This window comes from Pongo pygmaeus, chromosome 9, assembly GCF_028885625.2.
Source record: "Pongo pygmaeus isolate AG05252 chromosome 9, NHGRI_mPonPyg2-v2.0_pri, whole genome shotgun sequence".
Taxonomy (NCBI): Eukaryota; Metazoa; Chordata; class Mammalia; order Primates; family Hominidae; genus Pongo; species Pongo pygmaeus.
In genome coordinates, this window is record NC_072382.2 from 12,122,623 (window position 1) to 12,148,041 (window position 25,419).

The window sequence follows — 25,419 nt, forward strand, 5'->3', positions numbered from 1 at the left end:
CTGCCCGGCGGCGCTCAGGCCGAACCAATCATGAGGCCGGAAGGGGCGGGAACTAGGATACGTGGCTGAGCGCGCGCGGTGGGGCGGGAGGTTTGGGGTCAAGGAGCAAACTCGGCACAAGATGGCGGCGGTAGCGGCAGTGGCGGCGCGTAGGAGGCGGTGAGGAGCCCGGAATCTGGGGGCGCGCCCGGGACGCCCCTAGATCCCCCAAGTCCCATTCCAGTCCTTCCTGTGTGTCTCTTGACACTCTGCCACCTCCGGCCTCGTGAGGAACCTGTGTTCCTCTGGAGGCGGCCTCAGACGCCTCCGGTCTCCCCGTGGTAGATCCGAGCGACGCTGGGGCCTTTCCTCTGGGGCTCCGGGCTCCCGCCCGGCGGCTTAGTAAAGCCGCAGCTGTGCGTTTTTCTTGGTCTTGGCCGCTCTCAGCCGCCGCCCTCCTTTGGCTGCTTGCGGCGGTCAACGTCGCCGCTCCCTTCCTGCAGTGCGCGGGGTCGTCGGGGCGGGGGAAAAGATGCGGCCTGGCCTCCGGGAATGCAGCCTGCGGCCCTGCGGCCCTGCGGCTCCTCGGCTGAGCTGGAAGCACGGGGCCGGCAGTTAAGCCTGTACTACTCTTCTGGCTCTACTCCCTAGAGCTCCGAATCCTCCTCTGCCCTTGTCTTCACGTGAGCACCAGCTCTGGCTTAGTTCAGTGTCCACGGTCGCTGGGCACGGCCCAGGGTCTAGTAAGCTCACGGCGTGGATGGTGTTGCTCAAACACAACGTGTAATCGAATGGCTTGGTCCACGCTCTCGGGTTTATATTACTGGGGGAAAAAAAAAAGATTCGAAACATATCACCAGTGCCACAAATGTTGACTAGGACCTAACGGATATGTTGGGGTGGGGTAGGCGTGTACTCTCCGAAGCGGTGAAGAAAGCGTGGATCATAAACTCAGTTCCCTGGGAGCCTGTGATCTGAAACAATAAATGGGTGCAACTTGCCCTGCAGCTTATTCCTGACTTTGGCCTATGAATACCTCTCTTGAGGTGGTCAAGGCATCCCTGAATTCCTCAGGGCCCTCCAACAGGTCATATCTGAAAGATGCTTTAGGAATCCTATCTCCATTGGCATCTTTCCGAACCAATTTTACAGACTGTGCAAATAGGGCCCCAGAGGGTATTTAACTCACTGTATGTCTTGTCTTTTTTTTTTTTTTTTTTTTTTTTTTGAGACAGAGTCTCGCTCTGTTGCCCAGGCTAGAGTGCAGTGGTGTGATCTCGGCTCACTGCAAGCTCCGCCTCTTGGGTTCACGCCATTCTGCCTCAGCCTCCTGAGTAGCTGGGACTACAGGTACCCGCCACCACGCCTGGCTATTTTTTTGTATTTTTAGTAGAGACGGGGTTTCACTATGTTGGCCAGGATGATCTCGATCTCCTGACCTCGTGATCCGCCCGCCTCGGCCTCCCAAAGTGCTGGGATTACAGGCGTGAACCACCGCGCTCGGCCTCAACTCACTGTACTTCTATTTACTGCTGCTTTTGACAGGCGGAGGTGGGTCAGTGGCCAAGAGTGCCTGTTTCAGTCACTCAGGTCACTCACTGCAGGACCTGTGCCGCATGCCTTGCTATAGAGTTTTGTGGTAGCATTTATTCTGCTTGGCCTATTAAACCACAGTGCCTAGTGTTTTCTTCATTTTTCTGTCTGGCCTGCTGTGGAACGGTTGTTTCGTACATTCCTCTGGAGCTGGAGGAGAGTCCTGTGATGAGATCACAGTACACTCTGTGATCTCATTTCTGGTCATTTTCTTTTAGCTTTCAAGCAGATGCTGAAGCTAATGCTAGATAACTAGATACAATGTGTATAATAGACCCTGTCTTTAGTTACCTTATTATAGGTTGTCGAATTTTATTTATTTATTTATTTGTTTGTTTACTTATTGAGACAGGGTCTTGCTCTGTTGCCTAGGATGGAGTGCAGGGGTGCAATCTCGGCTTACTCCAGCTTCCACCTCCCGAGTTCAAGTGATTATCCTGCCTCATCCTCCCGAGTCCTGGGATTACAGACGTGTGGCACCGCGCCCAGCTAATTTTTGTATTTTTAGTAGAGACCACATTGACCAGTCTTAATTAATTTATTTTTTTGAGACAGAGTCTTGTGCTGTGGCCCAGGCCGGAGAGCAGTGATGCAATCGTAGCTCATTCAGCCTCAAACTCCTGGGTTCAGGCTGTCCTCCGGCTTCAGCCTCCTGATTAGCTGGGACTACAGGCACCTGCCACCATGCCTCGCTACTCTTTTTTTTTTTTAAGTAGAGACGAGATTTTGCTATGTCACCGGATCTTCCCTTTTTGACCTCCCAAAGTGCTAGAATTATAGACGTGAGCCACCGTGCCTGGCTGGTTGTAAAACTTTATTGCTTAGAAGAACCCTCCCACCCCCATTTTGAAACTTTCTCACAGTATGCTCCTATTCTGCCAATATCAGTGTCACTGGGAGAGCATGTTTAAAATGTGGTGTCAGCTGGGCACGATGGCTCACACCTGTAATCCCAGCACTTTGGGAGGCCGAGGCTGGCGGATCACCTGAGGTTGGGAGTTCGAGACCAGCCTGACCAACACAGAGAAACCTCGTCTCTACTAAAAATACAAAATTAGCCAAATGTGGTGGCATGCACCTGTAATCCCAACTACTTGGGAGGCAGAGGCAGGAGAATCGCTTGAACCCGCGAGGCAGAGGTTGCGGTGAGCCGAGATCGTGCCATTGCACTCCAGCATGGGCAACAAGAGCGAAACTCAGTTTCAAAAAAAATTAAAAATAAAATGCGGTGTCCAGGGTGGGTACAGTGGCTCACGCCTGTAATTCCAGCATTTTGGAAGGCCAAGGTGGAAAGATTTCTTTAGCCTAGAAGTTCAAGACAAGCCTGGGCAACTTTTTTTTCTTGTGTTTGAGACAGAGTCACACTTTGTCACCCAGGCTAGAGTGCAGTGGTGCGATCTCGGCTCACTGCAACCTCTGACTCCCAGGCTCAAACCGTTCTCGTTCCTCAGCCTCCCCAGCAGCTGGGATTATAGGTATGTGCCACTACGCCTGTTTAATTATTGTATATATATTTTTTTTTCGAGGTGGTGTCTCGTGTCGCCCAGGCTGGAATGCAGTGGCACAACCTTGGCTCACTGCAACCTCTGCCTCCCGGGTTCAAGCAATTCTCCTGCCTCAGCCTCCTGAGTAGCTGGGACTGCAGGGGTGTGCCACCATGCCCTGTTAATTTTTTATTTTTTTATTTTTTTTTATTTTTAGTAGAGATGGGGTTTCATCATGTTGGCCAGGCTGGTCTCAAACTCCTGACCTCAGGTGATCCACCCGCCTCAGCCTCACAAAGTGCTGGGATTACAGGTGTGAGCCACCACACCCGGCCTAATTTTTGTATTTTTGGTAGAGATGGAGTTTCGCCATGTTGGCCAGGCTGGTCTCAAACTCCTGATCTCGTGATCTGCCCTCCTGGGCCTCCCAAAGTGCCAAGATTATAGGTGTGAGCCACCGTGCCTGGCCGATTCTTAACAGACATTAAAATTTGAGAATCTCTGTTTAGGATTTACTCAGAATCCTAAGGATGAATCCTGGATGAATATATTCTTCAAACTAACTTATTTAAATAAGCCTATTAGTCTCTTATCTGTTATTTCATAGCACATTGGGAAATTGACAATTCGTGATAACCTTGGGATGATGGTCCTCAGTGAGACAGGCCCATTTCATCCTGCTAGTGATTAGTGTGCTGTATTGTGCATCATGGTAAAGCACATGGGCCCCAGAGTCAAGCACAACTGGGTTCAGTTCGTTTCATCCCTTACCAGCTATTTAATCTTGGGTGAACTATTCAACCTTTTATGCTTTAATTTTCCCATCTGGAAATAAACCCCAACCCTATATTCACCAAGAAAACAATGGAAGAAAGAGAAAAGAAGTATGCATGTAAAGAAGTGGTTGTGAACCCAGGTTGCTCATTAGAGTTGTTTAGGGAACTTTAAAAAAACTTCAGCCAGCGGGGCGCAATGACTCAACGCCTGTAATCCCAGCACTGTGGGAGACTGAGGCGGGTGGATCCAGGTCAGGAGTTCGATACGAGCCTGGCCAACATGGTGAAACCCCGTCTCTACTAAAAATAAAAAAAATTAGCCGGTCATGGTGGTGGGCACCTGTAATCCCAGCTACTCGGGAGGCTGAGCCTGGAGAATCGCTTGAACCCAGGAGGCAGAGGTTGCAGTGAGCTGAGATCACGTCACTGCACTCCAACCTGGGTGACAGAGCAAGACTCCATCTCAAAAAAAAAAAACAAAAAGTCTGATGCCCAGGCTCCTCTCTGATTAGGTTAAAATCTTTAGAAGTGAGACCAGGTCACTGATACTGTTAAAAACTGCAGGCAGGCTGGGCACAGTGGCTCACACGATAATCCCAACACTTTGGGAGGCCAAGATGGGAAGACTGCTTGAGCCCAGGAGTTTAAGACCAGCCTGGGCAACAAAGTGAGGCCCTGTTGCTACCAAAAAAAATTTTTATTTTTTTTGAGTCAGAGTCATGCTCTATTGCCCAGGCTGGAGTGCAATGGCGTGATCTGCTCACTTGTAACCTCCACCTCTTGGTTCAAGCAGTTCTCCTGCCTCAGCCTCCCAAATAGCTGGGATTACAGGCCCCTGCCACCACGCCTGGCTAATTTTTGTATTTTTAGTAGAGATGGGGTTTCACCATATTGGCCAGGCTGATCTCTTGGCCAGGCTGGTCTCGAACTCCTGACCTTGTGATCCACCCACCCTGGCCTCCCAGAGTGCTGGGATTACAGGTGTGAGCCACTGCGCCTGGCCAGGAAAAAAAAAAAAAAAAACTTTAAAAAAAATTAGCTGGGTGCTGTGGCGAGCACCTGTAGTCCCAGCTACTTGGGAGGGCAAGGCAGGTGGATCACTTGAGGTCAGGAATTCAAGACCAGCCTGGCCAACATGGTGAAACCCTCTCTCTACTAAAAATACAAAAATTAGCTGGGCATGGTGGCGTGCTCCTGTAATTTAGTTACTCAGGAGGTTGAGGCACGGGAATTGCTTGAACCTGGGAGGCGGAGGTTACAGGGAGCTGAGATCGTGCCACGGCACTCTAGCCTGGGTGATAGAGTGAGACTGTCTCAAAAAAAGCAAAAAACAAAAACTGCAGGCAGAATTAAAAACTAGTAATATAAAGTGATTACCCAGGCCCCTAGGGGTGCATTAGAGCTCAGAACATTTTAGCTATTGTTATTTTTTTTCAGCTTTGGGTAGTGATGGTGGTATTTTGAAGATACAGGAGTGGAAATCAGAGAAACAGGCTGCCTAGGGTGCTAGGGATGTTAGGACCCTAGGAACTGTAACCAGCAGGCTAGCTGAGGGTACATTTTTTTTTTTTTTTCTTTCTGAGATAGAGCTTTGCTTCATCACCGAGGCTGGAATGCAGTGGCACAATCTTGGCTCACTGCAACCTCTGCCTCCCGGGTTCAAGCGATTCTCATGCCTCAGCCTCCCGAGTAGCTGTGACTACAGATGCTCAATGCCATGCCCAGCTAATTTTTGTATTTTAAGTAGAGATGGGGTTTCATCATGTTGGCCAGGCTGGTCTTGAACTCCTGACCTCAAGTGATCCACCCGCCTCAGCCTCCCAAAGTGGTGGGATTACAGACGTGACATGAGCCACCGCGCCTGGCCCTCATCTTTAGCTCTTTAACTTTGCATCCACCCAATGCCTTGCCAATAGAAGGGTGTGGCTTGCTTTGTTTGTCTGTTCCATGCATATGGTACTACCATTTCCTCTGAGAGTGGCTGTTACTGCTCCTTTCCTCTGAGAGGCTGATGTCACCAGAGTCAACACCAGGGCCTCTGAAGGTGAAAGATCCTCTGTCTACTCTGCCTTTCTTTTGTTTTTTTTTTGTTTTTTTTTTTGAGACGGAGTCTTGCTTTGTCGCCCAGGCTGAAGTGCAGTGGAGCGATCTCAGCTCACTGCAAGCTCCGCCTCCCAGGTTCACGCCATTCTCCTGCCTCAGCCTCCCGAGTAGCTGGGACTACAGGCACCCACCACCACGCCTGGCTAATGTTTTGTATTTTTAGTAGAGACAGGGTTTCACCGTGTTAGGATGGTCTCGAACTCCTGACCTCGTAATCTCTGCCGGCCTCGGTCTCCCAAAGTGCTGGGATTACAGGCATGAGCTACCGTGCCCGGCCCTTTTTTTTTTTTTTCTGGAAGCGGAGTCTCACTCTGTCACCCAGGCTGGAGTGCAGTGGCGTGATCTCGACTCACTGCAAGCTTGCATGCTCCGCCTCCTGGGTTCACTCCATTCTCCAGCTCCAGCCTCCCAAGTAGCTGGGACTACAGGCACCCGCCACCACGCCCGGCCAATTTTTTATATTTTTAGTAGAGACGGGGTGTCACCGTGTTAGCCAGGATGGTCTCGATCTCCTGACCTTGTGATCCACCCGCCGCAGCCTCCCAAAGTGCTGGGATTACAGGCGTGAGCCACCGCGCCCAGCCTACTCTGCCTTTCAAAGGGAAGGTGTGAGTGAGCCAACTTCTCAGGCCTGATCCTTAACCTGTGTCTACTCTGCCTTCTTTTGTATTTGACATGACTACATCTTTCTCCCTTCTTTCCTCAACTATCGTCTAGTGTTATGACAGGAAGAAGCTTTTCCTTTTGAAGGGGGCCCCTTCTAACCCCCATGCTGATTGCTCCGTCTTTGTCGTTTTCTCCACAGGTCTTGGGCATCTTTGATACTGGCTTTTTTAGGGGTCTGCCTGGGGATTACCCTTGCTGTGGATAGAAGCAACTTTAAGACCTGTGAAGAGAGTTCTTTCTGCAAGTATGATATTTCTGGGAGAGAGGGATGGAATGTAGGGTAATGTGGGAGGTGTCTGTGGCAGATGGAGTGCCTAAGGACACTACAGGTGATAGAGGGACGTAGGGACATTGCAGGTGGCCCTTTACCTTACTTCCCAACCCTTCACTTGGCAGGCGACAGAGAAGCATACGGCCAGGCCTCTCTCCATACCGAGCCTTGCTGGACTCTCTACAGCTTGGTCCTGATTCCCTCACGGTCCATCTGATCCATGAGGTCACCAAGGTCAGGAGAGACAAGGAAGAGTCTGGTGGGGATGGGGCAATGGCTGTGGGGTAATTTGGAAAGGGGGAGATTGTGGTCAACATCTTGTCCCAGCCTAATCTTTGGACTTTTACTTTATGAAGAAATGTGATCTTGGCCTTTAGGCAAAGGGCTCAAAGGAAGAAACCCCTTAGGAGAGAATGGGTTCAAAGAGCATTCCATGGTGTATCCCATTTCCTTTCTCCAGATCCAAACCTCTGTCCCCGCAGGTGTTGCTGGTGCTAGAGCTTCAGGGGCTTCAAAAGAACATGACTCGGTTCAGGATTGATGAGCTGGAGGCTCGGCGACCCCGATACCGTGTGCCAGATGTTTTGGTGGCTGATCCGCCAGTAGCCCGGTAAATTTTTCCTGAGAAACATCCATTTCTGTGGCCCCTTTCTCCTTCCTGATGAACCTTTTTTTGGTTGCTGACATTCTTTCCCAAAATAAGGTAGTAGTTAACTAGCATAACACCTTGCCATGCTCCTCAACCTTTCCCCACCTCTTCTTCTGTTTCACTTCTCTTTATCCCTTTATTCTCATTCATTCATTCAGCAAACAAGTATTGCTTTTTCCTCCCTGACAGGCCTGGGCTGGATGCTGGTTATATAAGTAGAAATAAACAAGGCCTTGTTCATTTACAGATCTAGTCCTCCAGGAATACAATGTCTACCTGCTTGCTTGTTTGCTTCCTTCCTTCCTTCCTTTCTTCCTCCTTTCCTTTTCCTTAGATATTCAGAATAGGATTACTCAGATTCTTGTGTCATGATACCCTGTCCTCAGTGTTCCATGCATCCATCCATGACTTTCTCTTAAATACATAATTTAGAAAATCACATAGTGGCCGGGCATGGTGGCTCACGCCTGTAATCCCAGCACTTTGGGAGGTCGAGGTGGGCAGATCACGAGGTTAGGAGTTGGAGACCAGCTTGGCCAACATGGTGAAACCCCATCTCTACTAAAAATACAAAAATTAGCCATGTGTGGTGGTGCGCACCTGTAATGCCAGCTACTCAAGAGGCTGAGGCAGGACAGTTGCTTGAACCCAGGAGGCAGAGGTTGCAGTGAGCCGAGATTGTGTTACTGCACTACAGCCTAGGCGACAGAGTGAGACTCTGTCTCAAATACTCCACCTTATAAACTTTCCACTCAGCCCAGCCGTGTCTCACTGTCCTGTACCCCTTGGCTGCTCCAGACGTAGGTGGTCGTTATTCTGAAGTTTATCATTCCTTTGCCTTTTTTTTGTTCTTACAGTTGTATTATGTGAGTATATATATGCACACATATGTCTGTGTGCCTAAGCAATAAATTATATATATTTTTTGTTTTTGAGCTTTACAGAGGAAGTATCTTAGTGCATGTGGTCTTCTGGGGTTTCCGTTTTTCTGTTTTCTTTTTTTTTTTTTGAGATGGAGTCTCACTGTCGCCCAGACTGGAGTACAGTGGCGCGATCTGCGTTAACCAGGATGGTCTCGATCTCCTGACCTTGTGATCCGCCCGCCTCAGCCTTCCAAAGTGCTGGGATTACAGGCGTGAGCCACCGCGCCCGGCTGGGTTTCTGTTTTTCACATAACTTTATTTAATTCCGTTTCATATAGCTCTAGTTCATTCATTTTTACTGCTGCATATTATTATGTTGTATGAATATACCCCAACTGATGAATCCATTTCTAGGTTGATAAGCCTTGGGGTTGTTTCCAGTGTTTTGCTATCCAAAGTGTTGCTGTGAACCTTCTTGTACATGTCTCCTGTTATCCTTGCTCAGGAGTTTCTTTGGTGTATAACTAGGAGAGGAATTGCAGGATTGTAGAATATGGAGATGATCAACTTCCCAAGATAAAGCCAAAGTGGTTTACCAATTTACACTTCCACCAATGATTTATAAGAAGGCCTCATTGAAGCTGGATGTGGTGGCTCATGCCTGTAATCCCAGCACTTTGGGAGGCTGAGGTGGGTCGATCATGAGGTCAGGAGTTCAAGACTAGTCTGGCCAACATGGTGAAACCCCATCTCTATTAAAAATACAAAAATTAGGCCGGGCACGGTGGCTCACGCCTTAATCCCAGCACTTTGGGAGGCCGAAGCGGGCGGATCACAAGGTCAGGAGATCGAGACCATCCTGGTGAACACGGTGAAACCCCATCTCTACTAAAAATACAAAAAAATTATCTGGGCATGGTGGCAGGCGCCTTTAGTCCCAACTATTCGGGAGGCTGAGGCAGGAGAATGGCATGAACCCAGGAGGCGGAGCTTGCAGTGAGCCGAGATCACACCACTGCATTCCAGCCTGGGCGACAGAGTGAGACTCCATCTCAAAAAAAAGAAAAAATACAAAAATTAGCTGAGCATGGTGGCACGTGCCTGTAATCCCAGCTACTTGGGAGGCTGAGGCAGGAGAATTGCTTGAACCAGGACCTGGGAGGCGGAGGTTGCAGTGAGCTGAGATCACGCCGTTGCACTCCAGCCTGGGTTACAGAGGGCGACTCAGCCTCAAAAAAAAAACAAAAAAAGGCCTCATTGATCTCCATCCTTTCCAACACTTGAAACTGTTGGACTTAAGTTTTGTCAATGGTTTGTGTATAAAATGACATCTCATGGTGGTCTTGGCTTGGTTGTCTTTCCTAGTTTCTTTTATTTACTTTTTTAAAATTTTATTTTGAGACAGAGTCTCGATCTGTTACCCAGGCTGGAGTGTACTGGCGTGATCTCGGATCTCGGCTCACTGCAACCTCCACCTCCCGGGTTCAAGTGATTCTCCTGCCTCAGCCTCCTGAGTAGCTGGGATTACAGGCGCGTGCCACCAAGCCTGGCTAATTTTTCTATTTTTAGTAGAAACAGGGTTTCACAGTGTTAGCCAGGCTGGTCTCAAACTCCTGACCTCAGGTTATCTGCCTGCCTCAGCCTCCCAAAGTGCTGGGATCGCAGGTGTGAACCATCGTGCTGGCCAAGGTGTCTTTAAAAGAAAACACAAGTGCGCAGGGCACAGTGGCTCATGCCTGTGATCCCAGCACTTTGGGAGTCCGAGGTGGGCAGATTGCTTGAGCCCAGGAGCTTGAGACCAGCCTGGGCAACTTTGCAAAAGCCTGTCTTTCCTAAAAATACAAAAATTAGTCAGGTGTGGTGGCATGTGCCTGTGGTACCAGCTACTCAGAAGGCTGAGGAGGGAGGATTGCTTGAGCCTGGGAGGCGGAGGTTGTAGTGAGCCAAGACCTTGTCACTGTACTCCAGCCTGGGCAACAGACCCAGACCCTGTCTGAAAAAACAAAAAACCACACACACATACTTTTGCTGCACATGGTGGCACGTGCCTGTAGCCTGAGCTACTCAGGGGGCTGAGGCAGGAGGATCTCTTCAGCTCAAGAGTTTGAGGCTAGCCTGGGCAACAAAGTGAGACCCTGTCTCTTTCAAAAAAAAAAAAAAAAAATGCAGTTTTCTTGTCTTTTTGAAACGGAGTCTTGCTCTGTTACCCAGGCTGGAATGCGGTGGCACGATCTTGGCTCGCTGCAACCTCCGCCTCCTGGGTTCAAGCCATTCTCCTGGCTCAGCTGCCCCAGTAGTTGGGATTACAGGCGCGCACCACCATTCCCAGCTAACTTTTGTAATTTTAGTAGAGATGGGGTTTCACCATATAAGCCAGGATGATGTCGAACTCCTGACCTCGTAATCCACCCACCTTGGCCTTCCAAAGTGCTGGGATTACAGGCATGAGCCACTGCGCCCAGCTAGTTTTAGTTTGTTTTAGATTTATAGGAAAGATGCAAGGATGAGAGTTTGTGCTTATCTGCACCCAGTATTTCCTGTTTTTTTTTTTTTTCTTTTTTTTTTAAGATGGAGTCTCACTCTGTTGCCCGGGCTGTAGTGCCGTGGCACGATTTCGGCTCACTGCAGCCTCCGCCTACTGGGTTCAGACAATTCTCCTGCCTCAGCCTCCTGAGTAGCTGGGACTACAGGTGTGTGCCACCACGCCTGGCTAATTTTGTATTCTTAGTAGAGGTGGGGTTTCACCATGTTGGCCAGGCTGGTCTCGAACTCCTGACCTCGTGATTCGCCCACCTCGGCCTACCAAAGTGTTGGGATTACAGGTATGGGCCACCGCGCCCTGCCTTCCCTATTATTATTATTATTTTATTTTTATTTTTTTATTTTTATATATTTTTTGAGACGGAGTCTTGCTCTGTCGCCCAGGCTGGAGTGCAGTGGCGCGATCTTGGCCCACTGCAAGCTCCGCCTCCCAGGTTCACGCCATTCTTCTGCCTCAGCCACCTGAGTAGCTGGGACTACAGGTGCCTGCCACTACGTGTGGCTAATTTTTTTGTATTTTTAGTAGAGACGGGGTTTCACTATGTTAGCCAGGATGGTCTCGATCTCCTGACCTCGTGATCCACCCGTCTCAGCCTCCCAAAGTATCGGGGGGCCTGCCCCGATAATCACGTAGGTTCTTTTCTATTTTCCTAAGCGTCGGCTGGCTTGAGAAATAAAGGGACAGAGTACAAAAGAGAGAAATTTTAAAGCTGGGCGTCCGGGGGAGACGTCACACGTTGATAGGATCCGTGATGCCCTACAAGCCACAAAAACCAGCAAGTTTTTATTAGGGATTTTCAAAAGAGGAGGGAGTGTGCAAACAGGTGTGGGTGACAGACATCAAGTACTTAACAGGGTAATAGAATATCACAAGGCAAGTGGAGGCAGGGCAAGATCACAGGACCGAAACGAAATTAAAATTGCTAAAGCAGTTTTGGGCACCATTGTCATTGATAACATCTTATCAGGAGACAGGGTTTTGAGATCAACCGGTCTGACCAAAATTTATTAGGTGGGAATTTCCTCTTCCTAATAAGCCTGGGAGCGCTATGGGAGACTGGAGTTTATTTCACCTCTGCAATCTCGACCATAAGAGACAGGTACGCCCCAGGGGGGCCAGTTCAGAGACCTGCCCCTAGGTGAGCATTTTCTTTCTCAGGGATGTTCCATGCTGAGAAAAAGAATTCAGCGATATTTCTCCCATTTGCTTTTGAAAGAAGAGAAATATGGCTTTGTTCTGCCCAGCTCACTGGCGGTGAGAGTTTAAGGTTCTCTCTCTTATTCCCTGAACAACTGCTGTTATCCTGTTCTTTTTTCAGAGTGCCCACATTTCATATTGCTCAAACACACATGCTGTACAATTTGTGTAGTTAATGCAATTATTACAGGGTCCTGAGACTATATACATCCTTCTCGGCTGACAGGATTAAGAGATTAAAGTAAAGACAGGCATAGGAAATCACAAGGGTATTGATTGGGGAAGTGATAAGTGTCCATGAAATCTTTACAATTTATGTTTAGAGATTGCAGTAAAGACAGGCATAAGAAATTACGAAAGTATTAATTTGGGGAACTAATAAATGTCCATAAAATCTTCGTAATCCAGGTTCTTCTGCCATGGTTTCAGCCGGTCTCTCTATTTGGGGTCCCTGACTTCCCGCAACACCAAAGTGCTGGGATTACAGGCTTGAGCCACCACGCCCGGCCGGCCTTCCCTATTATTAATATGACTGTGGTTCATTTGTGATCCCTAGTGAATTGGTAGTGATACATTAGTTACTAAAGTTCATACTTGAGGTTTCTTCAGTTTTTGTGTATGTTCTTTTTCTGTTCCAGGATTTCATCCAGGATACGCTGTTACATTTAGTTGTCATGTTTCCTTAGGCCCCTCTAGACTGATAAAATTTCTTAGACTTTTCCTTCTTCTTGATGATCCTAAGGGTACTTTTGATAAACAAAAATTCCTAATTTTAATGTTTTTAGATGTATCAGTCTTTTACCTTCTGTTGTTAGCCTTTGTTGTGTTTAGTCTTTCTCTACCTTAAGGTCAGAAAAAAAAAATATGTATATATATTTTGAGACAGAGTCTTGCTCTGTTGCTCAGGCTGAGTGCAGTAGTGCAATCTTGGCTTACCACAACCTCCGCCTCCTGTGTTGAAGCGATTCTTTCTTCAGCGTCAGCCTCCCGAGTAGCTGGGACTACAGGCGTGCGCCATTATGCCTGAGTAGCTGGGACTACAGGCGTGTGCCACTATGCCCGAGTAGCTGGGACTACAGGCGTGCGCCATTATGCCTGAGTAGCTGGGACTACAGGCGTGTGCCACTATGCCCGAGTAGCTGGGACTGCAGGTGCATGCCACTATGCCCGAGTAGCTGGGACTACAGACGTGCGCCACTATACCCGGCTACTTTTTGTATTTTTAGTAGAGACAGGGTTTCACTATGTTGACCAGGCTGGTCTCGAACTCCTGACCTCATGATCCACCTGCCTCGGCCTCCGAAAGTGCTGAGATTACAGGAATGAGCCACCATGCCTGGCCAAAAATATATTTTTTAATTTTCTTCTAACACTTTTGCTTTCATTTATTTACTTATTTTGAGATCGGGTTATGAGACTGGCTAATTTTTGTATTTTTGGTAGAGATGGGTTTTCGCCATGTTGCCCAGTCTGGTCTTGAACACCAGGGCTCAAGCGATCCACCTGCCTCGGCCTCCCAAAGTGCTGGGATTACAATCGTGAGCCACCGAGCCCATCCCAAAGCTTTTACTTTTAAATTTTAAGCAGGCTGGGTGTGATGGCTCACGCCTGCAATCCCAGCACTTCGAGAGGCTGAGGTGGACAGATCACTTGAGGTCAGGAGTTCAAGACCAGCCTGGTCAACATGGTGAAACTGTGTCTCTACTGAAAATACAAAACTTAGCCGGTCGTGGTGGTGGGCGCCTGTAATTCCAGCTACTTGGGTGCCTCATGCACAAGAATCACTTGAACCTGGGAGGCAGAGGTAGCAATGAGCCGAGATTGTGCCACTGCACTCCAGTCTGGGTGATAGAGTGAGACTATCTTAAGAAAAAAAAATTTTTTAAGTCATAATCTTTCTGCAGTTGATACTTGTATCTGGTATTAGATAGATATATGATATCAAGGGATTGGGCGTGGTAGCTCTTGCCTGTAATCCCAGCACTTTGGGAGGCCGAGGCAAGTGGATCACTTGAGGTCAGGAGTTTGAGATTAGCCTGGCCAACATAGCGAAAAATCATCTCTCCTAAAAATACAAAAAAAAAATTAGCCGGGTGTGGTGGCACCTGCCTGTAATCTCAAGTTACTTGGGAGGCTGAGTCAGGAGAATCACTTGAACCTGGAAGGTGGAGGTTGCAGTGAGCCAAGGTTGTGCCACTGTGCTCCATCCAGCCTGGGCAACAGAGCGAGAGTCCATCTCAAAAAAAAAAAAAAAAAAAAGAAGTACATCATTTTTCTTCATATTTGGAAAATCATTTTTTTTCTATATGGAAAATGTTTTTTCACTTCCATTTTTGAATAGTTCTCCTTTCCTCTCTCATCTGCTATGCCACCTCTTAGTATTTAGTACATTTAAAAAAGTAGTAAGTGGCCAGGCACAATGGCTCACGCCTGTAATCCCAGCACTTTGGGAGGCCGAGGCGGGTGGATCACCTGAGGTCAGAAGTTCGAGACCAGCCTCAACATGGAGAAACCCTGTCTCTACTAAAAATATAAAATTAGCTGGGTATGGTGGTGCATGCCTGTAATCCCAGCTACTTGGGAGGCTGAGGCAGGAGAATTGCTTGAACCTAGGAGACGGAGGTTGCGGTGAGCTGAGATTGCGCCATTGCACTCCAGCCTGGGCAACAAGAGCGAAACTCCGTCTCAAAAAAAAAAAAAAAAGTAATAAATATGCTTGGGTCTGTTTCTGGGCCCTTTATTTGGTTCTGTTGATTAGCTTGTCTATCCCTGCTCTGTTACCACGCTGCCTATTTCTCTTAACAGGTAGATTTCCCCGTCTTCTAAAGTGTCATTACTCCTCTTGGCCCTTTGTACTTCCTTATATTTCTTTTGATATGTTTCCCAGGCTTTCTGTCTCTGGTCGTGATGACAACAGTGTGGAGTTAACCATGGCTGAGGGACCCTACAAGATCATCTTGACAGCACAGCCATTCCGCCTTGACCTACTAGAGGACCGAAGTCTTCTGCTTAGTGTCAATGCCCGAGGACTCTTGGAGTTTGAGCACCAGAGGGCCCCTAGGGTCTCGTGAGTACAGGGGTTGGGACTGCAGGGAACCTAGTGTGAAAGAGCGTAGGGGTGTTGTGAGGTCTGGCACTGGGAGGAGACGGTGGTGGGACAGCCAGGTAGGGCCTGGGGGCTGGGAGAAGCTCTCTGTCAGGGAGGGTAGGAACCAGACCCGGGTGCGGTTTTTTCCATTTCCTGTGCAGACCAGCAGGCAGTCACTTTTGTCCCTGAGCTGTACCCTGGGCATCTCTGGGAGGCCTACCTGGGTCTGTGTCTCCTTTTTCCCCTTCTCACATCATCACATTTCCCAGATTTATTTTCTTCCTTTTTATTTATTTATTTATTTTGGTTTCTTTTTCCCCCCACCTCTGGAAGTTTGTCGACTGAAACTCACTTTTATGTTTCTGTTTTTGTGTTGGTTTTGTGCCTCTTTTTCCCCTTCCCTACCCATCTCCTCCTGCCCCAGTTTCTCGGATAAGGTTAGTCTCACGCTTGGTAGCATATGGGATAAGATCAAGAACCTTTTCTCTAGGTAAATCCGTGGCCACCGGTACTGTATCTGTTCCTCTGCCCTTACCCATTCCTCACTCTAGCCTTCAGGGGGAGGTGCCCCAGACCCTTCCAGCCTTTCACTCACCCCACTTTCCCCTGCCGTGTGATGTCTGGTCCCGTTACCTGTTACCCTGGCTGGGAGCCCCCAGAAGAAGGAAGGTGAAACACTGAAAGTCAGGTCCTTCAGGAATGTAGGGAGCTTATTGCTTTGCCAGGGGATGGAGAGATGCTGCCTATTGCTGGGGTTCCTGACTCTCAGCTGAGGGGCACCTGAGGTTCTGGGCAGAGCTACTTGCCCTTGAAAGCATTTTTTGGCAGAACCTCTTGAAGTCCCTATGTATGTCTGTAGAGGCTTGGTATAGTATGACCCACATGCCTTTGCAAAGCCATTCTGTCAGGCCAGGAGGCTGAGGCCCAGGGAGGGCACTTGGGGCCAGAATCTCTCAGTAGAGGCAACAGAGCCAGGATTGGCATTCATAACCCAGGCCCCTGAATCATCCTGCCTTTCTCTTCTGGGATGTTGACAGAGGCTGGTGTTCAGGCCTGTGCCCCCTGGTGGCACTTACTCCTCATTTTCCTTTCTCATTTCTCTCCCCATCCTTTGCAAACTTAGCTGCTCATTGTGGGTTCCCTCTCCAAGCTTTAACATTTAGTCCCTTCCTCCAATGCCTTCGTTCCTTTGGACCCTTGGCTCTCTATTCCCTAACCCCTCCTTCCACTAGCCCCTCGTCCCTGCCCCCTCTGGATTGGAGCAGACAGCTCTCCTACCTTCCAGGCAAGGATCAAAAGACCCAGCTGAGGGCGATGGGGCCCAGCCTGAGGAAACACCTGGGGATGGCGACAAGGCAAGTTGGAGCGGGTGGGTGGTTGGAGGATAGGGCTGGCTGGGAGGGTGGAGGGGATAGGCCCATGAGAAACTTGAACTTAGTCTCACCATCAGGGATGGGATTTAGTTGATGGGAGCAGGGAAGGAGAGAACTGGTATGATTGGAGACTGGTCCTCTTTTCTTCTTAACAGCCAGAGGAGACTCAGGGGAAGGCAGAGAAAGATGAGCCAGGAGCCTGGGAGGAGACATTCAAAACTCACTCTGACAGCAAGCCGTATGGTGAGGGGCTCGGGTTCCTTGGGCTGGGGTGCAGGGCTCCTTTGCAAGCAGAAGCTCTGAAGCTTGTTTGTTTTTCTTCCAGGCCCCATGTCTGTGGGTTTGGACTTCTCTCTGCCAGGCATGGAGCATGTCTATGGGATCCCTGAGCATGCAGACAATCTGAGGCTGAAGGTCACTGAGTGAGTCCTATGGTGACATCAGGAAGATGGAGGTGGGCAGGAAGGAGTCAGGCCTTTAGGGAGATGGGTGTGCATATTGGATACTCCAGACAAGCATGGGTCGCTTCTTGTGTCCAGAATCACCTTTGGTGATAGAAAATTTTTGAGAAAGGACAAGAGGAGCCATTGCTTATCTCTCACCTGTGTCTGTGGAGTGGAGTTAGCATATGACGTAGCCTGGGGCCAGTTAGCAGCCCAAGTCTGTCTGTTTGCCTGCAGGGGTGGGGAGCCATATCGCCTCTACAATTTGGATGTGTTCCAGTATGAGCTGTACAATCCCATGGCCTTGTATGGGTCTGTGCCTGTGCTCCTGGCACACAACCCTCATCGCGACTTGGGCATCTTCTGGCTCAATGCTGCAGAGACCTGGGTTGATATATCTTCCAATACTGCTGGGAAGGTGAGAGCACAGGCACGGGGAAAAAGGAGGGAGTGAAGCTTCCAGGCCTTGAGACAAATAGGTATACTAGGGGTATTAGCTATTTGGGGACTGAGTGAGAGAAGGGGCCGTGGGCCTGGTGGGCAGCATTTGAGTTCCCTAATCACTCCCAGGTGACACGCTCACTCACATTCTTAGGGAAGGTATTGCCTATTCTGGACTGATGGAATGCACTTATTATCAGTGTGTTATGTGCTAGGTACTCTTCTGGGTGCTGGGGATATAGTGTTAACTGAAGTTGAAAAGGTTCTGGGCTGGGTGTGGTGGCTCATGCCTGTAATCCCAGCACTTTGGGAGGCTGAGGTGGGCGGATCACCTGAGGTCAGAAGTTGGAGACCAGCCTGGCCAACATGGCGAAACCTCATCTCTACTAGAAAAACAAAAATTAGCCGGGTGTGGCGGCGGACTCCTGTGGAATCCCAGCTATTCGGGAGGCTAAGGCAGGATAATTGCACGAATCTGGTAGGCGGAGGTTGCGGTGAGTGAAGATTTCACCACTGCACTCCAGCCTGGGTGACAGAGTGAGACTCTGTCTCAGAAAAAAAAAAAACAAAGGTTCTGACTCACAGGGAGGAAGACACATTTTAAACACATAACAAAGGAGGCAAGATGGGGCCGGGCATGATGGCTCACTTCTGTAATCCCAGCACTTGGGGAGGCTGAGGCAAGAGGATCGTTTGAGGCCAGGAGTTCGAGACCAGCCTGGGCAACATCGCGAGACCCCATCTCTATAAAAACGTTTGAAAAATACAAATAATAAGCAAGATGATGCCGGGCTCAGTGGCTCCCACCTGTAATCCGAGCACTTTGGGAGGGCGAGGTGGATAGATCACAAGGTCAAGAGATCGAGACCATCCTGGCCAACATGGTGAAACCCTGTTTCTACTAAAAATACAAAAATTAGTTGGGTGTGGTGGTGTGCGCCTCTAATCTCAGCTACTCGGGAGGCTGAGGCAGGAGAATTGCTTGAACTGGGGAGGTGGAGATTGCAGTGAGCTAAGATCACACCATTGCACTCCAGCCTGGCAAAAGAGTGAGACTCTGTCTTAAAAAAAAAAAAAGGAATGCAAGATGAGTTTGGAGTGATTAAGTGCTAACAAAGACATGAAAGAGTCTTTGTTAGCACTTAACCACCCCAAACTGGTGGGGTAGGGGTGGGGGCTGTACTGCTTTAGATAGTGTGGTCCAGGAAAGCCTCGCTGAGGAGGCCCCATTTAGTCTTACCGAAAGCAACTTAGAAGAGCCAGCTCTGTGTGGACTCTGGGAGAAAATTGCTGCTTTTTGTCTTGGGGTTGGAAAATGGGAGGGCAGGAGGTGTCTGACCCCTCTGTTGTCCCCTGTACAGACCCTGTTTGGGAAGATGATGGACTACCTGCAGGGCTCTGGGGAGACCCCACAGACAGATGTTCGCTGGATGTCAGAGACTGGCATCATTGATGTCTTCCTGCTGCTTGGGCCCTCCATCTCTGATGTTTTCCGGCAATATGCTAGTCTCACAGGTACATGGTTTTCCCTGACAGCCTCATTCTTCTGCTCCTTTCTTGTCAGGGGTGATTCTATGTTTTCAGAGATCCTGTGCCCCAGCTTGTTTTCTAGGTCTGTACCTCTCAGCCTGCCTCTAGTTCACAAGCCTCCCTCAGTTTCTGGGTGTTGGGCCTGATCCTTGTTGTGACCCCCATCTCTCGATGAACCTGCAGGAACCCAGGCGTTGCCCCCACTCTTCTCCCTCGGCTACCACCAGAGCCGTTGGAACTACCGGGACGAGGCTGATGTGCTGGAAGTGGATCAGGGCTTCGATGATCACAACCTGCCCTGTGATGTCATCTGGCTGGACATTGAACATGCTGATGGCAAGCGGTATTTCACCTGGGACCCCAGTCGCTTCCCTCAGCCCCGCACCATGCTTGAGCGCTTGGCTTCTAAAAGGCGGAAGGTAAGGGGTTGCAGTCACGCTTGGTCTTCTCAGGGTAGGGCTGAAGCATAGTTTAGCCTTAAAGAGACCTGAGCACCCCTGTTCCTTGCCCCCAGCTGGTGGCCATCGTAGACCCCCACATCAAGGTGGACTCCGGCTACCGAGTTCACGAGGAGCTGCGGAACCTGGGGCTGTATGTTAAAACCCGGGATGGCTCTGACTATGAGGGCTGGTGCTGGCCAGGTAGGCAGACCCAGAATTGAGGGAGAGGTGATTAGTCAGGGAGGTAGAATGGTGGCTCTTTTGCCCCTTAGGGGATTGAGAGCCACCCTTAACTTCTCCCAGGCTCAGCTGGTTACCCTGACTTCACTAATCCCACGATGAGGGCCTGGTGGGCTAACATGTTCAGCTATGACAATTATGAGGTAGGGAAGGCCTCTCCCCATGACCTGCGTCTGTCTGTCCCACCTGCCTCCCTGAATCTCTCTCCACTTGCCAACCCTTCTATGGTTGATTGCCTGCAACATATCAGGGGGCCTTGATGATCCGGGGAGGGCCCTGAAAAATGCATCTTTTTAGATTTCTAGGAGCTCTCTTCTCTGACACTGTTTGTCTTCTTCCTCCCCTCTGTCCTTCTGTCCCCATTTTCTGCCCACATTCCCAGGGCTCAGCTCCCAACCTCTTTGTCTGGAATGACATGAACGAACCATCTGTGTTCAATGGTCCTGAGGTCACCATGCTCAAGGATGCCCAGCATTATGGGGGCTGGGAGCACCGGGATGTGCATAACATCTATGGCCTTTATGTGGTAAGGGGCTGAGAGAGGAGAGTTGGTGGAAAGAGGGAAAACAGCCTAGAGACTGAGGGCCTAGGGGACTTGCACCAGATGACAGCTGGCTTTTGCTCCTCACTACCCCTCTTTTCTTCTCTCCTCACCCAGCACATGGCGACTGCTGATGGGCTGAGACAGCGCTCTGGGGGCATGGAACGCCCCTTTGTCCTGGCCAGGGCCTTCTTCGCTGGCTCCCAGCGCTTTGGTAAGGTTTAGAGAATGGAGCTGTGGCAGAAGGGTGTGAAGGCCAGATCTCAGGAGCCATGGACCTGGACCTGCCTCTCTGAGGAATGGGAGCCGCACACTGCATCTGCTTCCTCTCAGCTATGCGCTTTGAAGGAAGTCAGGGCGTGGGAGGTCCACTCCTTGTTCAAATGTTCTTGTGAACTGCATCTTCAGCAGGGTTCTGGGGACCCAGAGCAGATGTGGGAGGTCAGCCATGTAAAAAGCTGAACCCCTTTACCATGTGCAAGCGCCCCACTTCTTGTTTTCCTCAGGAGCCGTGTGGACAGGGGACAACACTGCCGAGTGGGACCATTTGAAGATCTCTATTCCTATGTGTCTCAGCTTGGGGCTGGTGGGACTTTCCTTCTGTGGGGGTAAGACAGGGAGGAATTTGGGGTCTTGGTTTGGTGGGAAAGGGGCAAAGTAGAGGGCACAGGACCAAGGTGTTGTGAGCAAAGAGAGTTGAGAGTCCAAGTTAGGGCCTTGGGAAGTTTCTCAAGCAGTATCTATCTCTCTTTCACCCTCTTTTCCAACCTGCTTCCTCTCTCTGCCAGCGGATGTGGGTGGCTTCTTCAAAAACCCAGAGCCAGAGCTGCTTGTGCGCTGGTACCAGATGGGTGCTTACCAGCCATTCTTCCGGGCACATGCCCACTTGGACACTGGGCGACGAGAGCCATGGCTGTTACCATCTCAGCACAATGATATAATCCGAGATGCCTTGGGCCAGCGATATTCTTTGCTGCCCTTCTGGTACACCCTCTTATATCAGGCCCATCGGGAAGGCATTCCTGTCATGAGGTGAGGCATTCACTTGGGCTGTGAAGAGTGGGCTGAGGTGGCTGGGGGTATTAGGGACTGGGCTTCATCTCTGGGTCTGTTTCTTCACTCACCACAGCCTTGTAAAGGATGGAAAATCATTAAGGTCAAGAGTGAAGGGGAGCTTAATGGAGATGAATAATAGTAAACATTTGAAGAAAATTGACAGCAGTCATAAGCTCTTTCAGAAAAATAAAACGGTAATGGGATTAGGTGGTCATAAAAACCCTTTTTGAGGCTGGGCACAGTGGCTCACACCTGTAATCCCAGCACTTTGGGAGGCCGAGGTGGGCAGATCACCTGAGGTCAGGAGTTTGAGACCAGCCTGGCCAATATGGCGAAACCCCGTCTCTACTAAAAATACAAAAATTAGCTGGGCGTCATGGTGCCTGTAATCCCAGCTACTCGGGAGGCCGAGGCACGAGAATCACTTGAACCCAGGACGTAGAGGTTGCAGTGAGCCGAGACTGCTCTACTGCACTCCAGCCTGGGTGACAGAAGGAGACTCCGTCTCAAAAAAATGAAAAACTTTTTGAGAAGAAGGCTATGTGAGATGAGGCCTGAATGAATGGGACAGACCATGTTATGTAGGAAGAATCTTCCAAGCAGAGGGAATTGGAAGTACAAAAATTCTAAAGGAGAAATTAGTTTGTTATGTACTAGGAATAGAAAAAAACTCAGTATGTCTTAGGTAAAAAAGCAGAAGGAGAGCTAGGAGATGAGATTAAGAAGAAAGTGTGATCTGCTCCTGGAGGGCCTTGCAAGCCAGGGTTGTAAGCCAGGGCAGTGAAACATGCAAGGAGGCTACTGGCAGGCTGCTGTGCAGCATGGTTTCAGTAGGGGGCAGAGAAGAAGCAGGCAGATGGCTTAGGAGGTTAAATGACTAAGACTGGATTGTATAACTGAGACCTGAACCCCAACCAGACTGTCTGCAAACTCCTGGGTCTAAACCCCTGTGCTGTTCTTTTCTTTTCTTTTTTTTTGAGACAAAGTCTCACTCTCGTCCCCCAGTCTGGAGTGCGATGGTGTGATCTTGGCTCACTGAATGCACTCCGCCTCCTGGGTTCAAGTGATTCTCCAGCCTCAGCCTCCTGAGTAGCTGGGATTACAGGTGCCTGCCACCATGCCTGGCTAATTTTTGTATTTTTAGTAGAGACGGGGTTTCACCATGTTGGTCAGGCTGGTCTCGAACTCCTGACCTCAGGTGATCCACCCGCCTCAGCCTCCCAAAGTGTTGGGATTACAGGCGTGAGCCACCACACCTGGCCTGTGCTGTTCTTTTCTTATTGCCAGTTCCTGGAGGAGCATCTCTGACTTGTGCCAAAATTGAAAAGTTTTCCTTTATTGTCTTTCTTCCTTCCTAGGCCCCTGTGGGTGCAGTATCCTCAGGATGTGACTACCTTCAATATAGATGATCAGTACTTGCTTGGTGAGGAATGAGGACAGTTGGTGGTGGGTTGGCATTGGGCCAAGCAGCACTGCGGATGCCCGGGGAGGGACTAGTGAAGCTGGTGGTGCACAGGGCAGGCACTTTGGTGTTCCCTGTTCTGGGAACTAATCCCCCTATTCAGAGTTGATTCTGGCATATTTTAGGGGATGCGTTGCTGGTTCACCCTGTATCAGACCCTGGAGCCCATGGTGTCCAGGTCTATCTGCCTGGCCAAGGGGAGGTGAGTTAAGGAAGGGCATGGTGGGGAAAGATGGTGAAGCCAAAGGAGGCAAACAGGATGGGACCCCTGTGCACTGAGTGAGCCGGTATCTTACGTCTTTTGTCACTCACAGGTGTGGTATGACATTCAAAGCTACCAGAAGCATCATGGTCCCCAGACCCTATACCTGCCTGTAACTCTAAGCAGTGTGAGTAAGCCTAGTGTGGCTGCCAGTTCCATCTCCCTGTAAATTTCCAGAAGGGGAGAGAATGTGTGCCTTAGGGTCCAGTACCGACATGGGCATACATGAGTAAGCAAAACATGCTGTGGGGCCCAAGGTTGGACAAGGGGGCAACTTCATCCTGGCATTGCTCTTGCCCTAGATTCCTGTGTTCCAGCGTGGAGGGACAGTCGTGCCTCGATGGATGCGAGTGCGGCGGTCTTCAGAATGTATGAAGGATGACCCCATCACTCTCTTTGTTGCACTTAGCCCTCAGGTAAGTGCACAGGCAGCGAGTCTCCTCAGCCATTTGCCTGCCTTCCTAGGACTCAGTTCCCTGGGGTTGTGCCCCTCACTCCCTCTTGGGCTCAGGCGCTCCCCTATCCCACTTCTTGCTCAGGGTACAGCTCAAGGAGAGCTCTTTCTGGATGATGGGCACACGTTCAACTATCAGACTCGCCAAGAGTTCCTGCTGCGTCGATTCTCATTCTCTGGCAACACCCTTGTCTCCAGGTAATGGGTCACCCACTCTTCCTTGGCTGCCTTTGCTGGGGCCTGATCCTTGTGGGGGCTCCCAGTTCACTGTGCTCTTTTCTCACATCCTGACCTTGCTTTGAGTCTCCTCCTTCCTTCTGTTCTGTTATTTTTCCCCGTGATGGACATCTGCTTTTGCCATCTCCAGCTCAGCAGACCCTGCAGGACACTTTGAGACACCAATCTGGATTGAGCGGGTGGTGATAATAGGGGCTGGAAAGCCAGCAGCTGTGGTACTCCAGACAAAAGGTGAGTGACCAATCTGGCCCCTAGGATGGGGGAAGGAGGGGAAGCCGGGGCAGGTTGAGGGATGCCCTTGCCTGTAGGAACGTTGTTATGCTATAGCCCATTGGTATGACTATGGCACTCTTATTCCTCCTCCAGGATCTCCAGAAAGCCGCCTGTCCTTCCAGCATGACCCTGAGACTTCTGTGTTGGTCCTGCGCAAGCCTGGCGTCAATGTGGCATCTGATTGGAGTATTCACCTGCGATAACCCAAGGGATGTTCTGGGTTAGGGGGAGGGAAGGGGAGCAGTAGTGCTGAGAGATATTCTTCTGCCTTGGAGTTCGGCCCTCCCGAGACTTCACTTATGCTAGTCTAAGACCCAGATTCTGCCAACATTTGGGCAGGATGAGAGGGCTGACCCTGGGCTCCAAATTCCTCTTGTGATCTCACCTCTCCCACTCCGTTGATACCAACTCTTTCCCTTCATTCCCCCAACATCCTGTTGCTCTAACTGGAGCACATTCACTTAAGAACACCAGGAAACCACAGGGCCCTTGTTACCCCTTCTCTTTCCCTTATTTAGGAGCCCTGAACTCCCCCAGACTCCATCCGTTCATGCCTCTTGTATGTTGATGCCATTTCTTGGAAGAAGATGAGGGCAATGAGTTAGGGCTCCTTTTCCCCTTCCCTCCCACCAGATTGCTCTCCCTCCTTTCATTTCTTCCTCCAGGCTTTACTCCCCTTTTTATGCCCCACCGATACACTGGGACCACCACTTACCTGGGACGGGATGAATGGATAAAAGGAGTGAGGTTGCTAAAGAACATCCTTTTCCCTCTCATTCTATCCTTTTCCTCTCCCCGATTCCTTGTAGAGCTGCTGCAGTTCTGAGAGGGGCAGTTCTACCTCCTCTGTCCCTTGGCAGAAAGACGTTTCCATACCTCTTAGGGGATGGGCATTAAACTTCTTTTGCCCCCTTCTTGTCCCCTTTGAGGGGCATTTAAGATGGAGAAATCAGTTGTGGTTTCAGTGAATCATGGTCACCTGTATTTATTGCTAGGATAAGCCTGAGGGTTGGGGGGAGATGATCATGTGTGCTCGGGGTTGGCTGGAAGCCCTGGGTGGGGGGTTGGGGGAGGACTAATGGGGATTCAGGGAGAATATTTGTGGGTATTTTTTTTACTTCCTCTGGTTCCCAGCTGTGACATGTTTTGATCAAAGGAGAAACAATAAAGGGATAAACCATAAATAACTGGTGGTAGTCTGGATTCTAGTTCTAGCCTGAGCCACAGACCCTAGAAGCCTAGAGACCTTACATTTTCTTTCCTTTTTTTTTTTCTTTTTTGAGACTGAGTCTCACTCTGTTGCCCAGGCTGGAATGCAATGGCGTGATCTGGGCTCACTGCAACCTCTGCCTCCCGGGTTCAAGCAGTTCTCGTGCCTCAGCCTCCTGAGTCACTGGGACTATAGGCATGTGCCACCATGCCCAGCTAATTTTTGTATTTTTATTAGAGATGGGGT

General features: G+C 49.7%; 1 protein-coding gene across 4 annotated transcripts; it reads left to right on the forward strand.

The window, feature by feature from the left end:
• The first annotated feature begins 3 nt into the window (after positions 1 to 3).
• GANAB (glucosidase II alpha subunit) lies at positions 4 to 25,147 on the forward strand. 4 transcript variants are annotated; one of them, XM_054440183.2, is made up of 25 exons: positions 16 to 159; positions 6,741 to 6,845; positions 6,998 to 7,106; positions 7,355 to 7,482; positions 15,011 to 15,190; positions 15,636 to 15,701; positions 16,497 to 16,570; positions 16,744 to 16,827; positions 16,910 to 17,006; positions 17,265 to 17,445; positions 18,830 to 18,983; positions 19,182 to 19,417; positions 19,513 to 19,639; positions 19,742 to 19,821; positions 20,061 to 20,204; positions 20,337 to 20,433; positions 20,726 to 20,827; positions 21,008 to 21,251; positions 22,634 to 22,698; positions 22,863 to 22,939; positions 23,052 to 23,126; positions 23,302 to 23,415; positions 23,539 to 23,651; positions 23,821 to 23,921; positions 24,057 to 25,147. In XM_054440183.2, the coding sequence occupies exons 1-25, from the start codon at positions 122 to 124 to the stop codon at positions 24,164 to 24,166; spliced, it is 2,901 nt and encodes a 966-aa protein (XP_054296158.1). In that variant the 5' UTR covers positions 16 to 121; the 3' UTR covers positions 24,167 to 25,147. The 4 variants fall into 4 exon arrangements, with proteins under 4 accessions (XP_054296159.1, XP_054296158.1, XP_054296157.1 ...); XM_054440182.2 differs by having other exon boundaries at positions 16,497 to 16,566; positions 16,740 to 16,827; XM_054440184.2 differs by lacking the exon at positions 15,636 to 15,701 and having other exon boundaries at positions 4 to 159; positions 16,497 to 16,566; positions 16,740 to 16,827.
• Positions 25,148 to 25,419: the final 272 nt, after the last annotated feature.

Coding starts and splice junctions, on each gene's coding strand:
- GANAB (XM_054440183.2), top strand. CDS start 122: ATGGCGGCGGTAGCGGCAGTGGCGGCGCGTAGGAGGCG. Junction 7,483..15,010: donor GCTGATCCGCCAGTAGCCCG/GTAAATTTTTCC, acceptor TATGTTTCCCAG/GCTTTCTGTCTCTGGTCGTG. Junction 18,984..19,181: donor GCAATATGCTAGTCTCACAG/GTACATGGTTTT, acceptor ATGAACCTGCAG/GAACCCAGGCGTTGCCCCCA.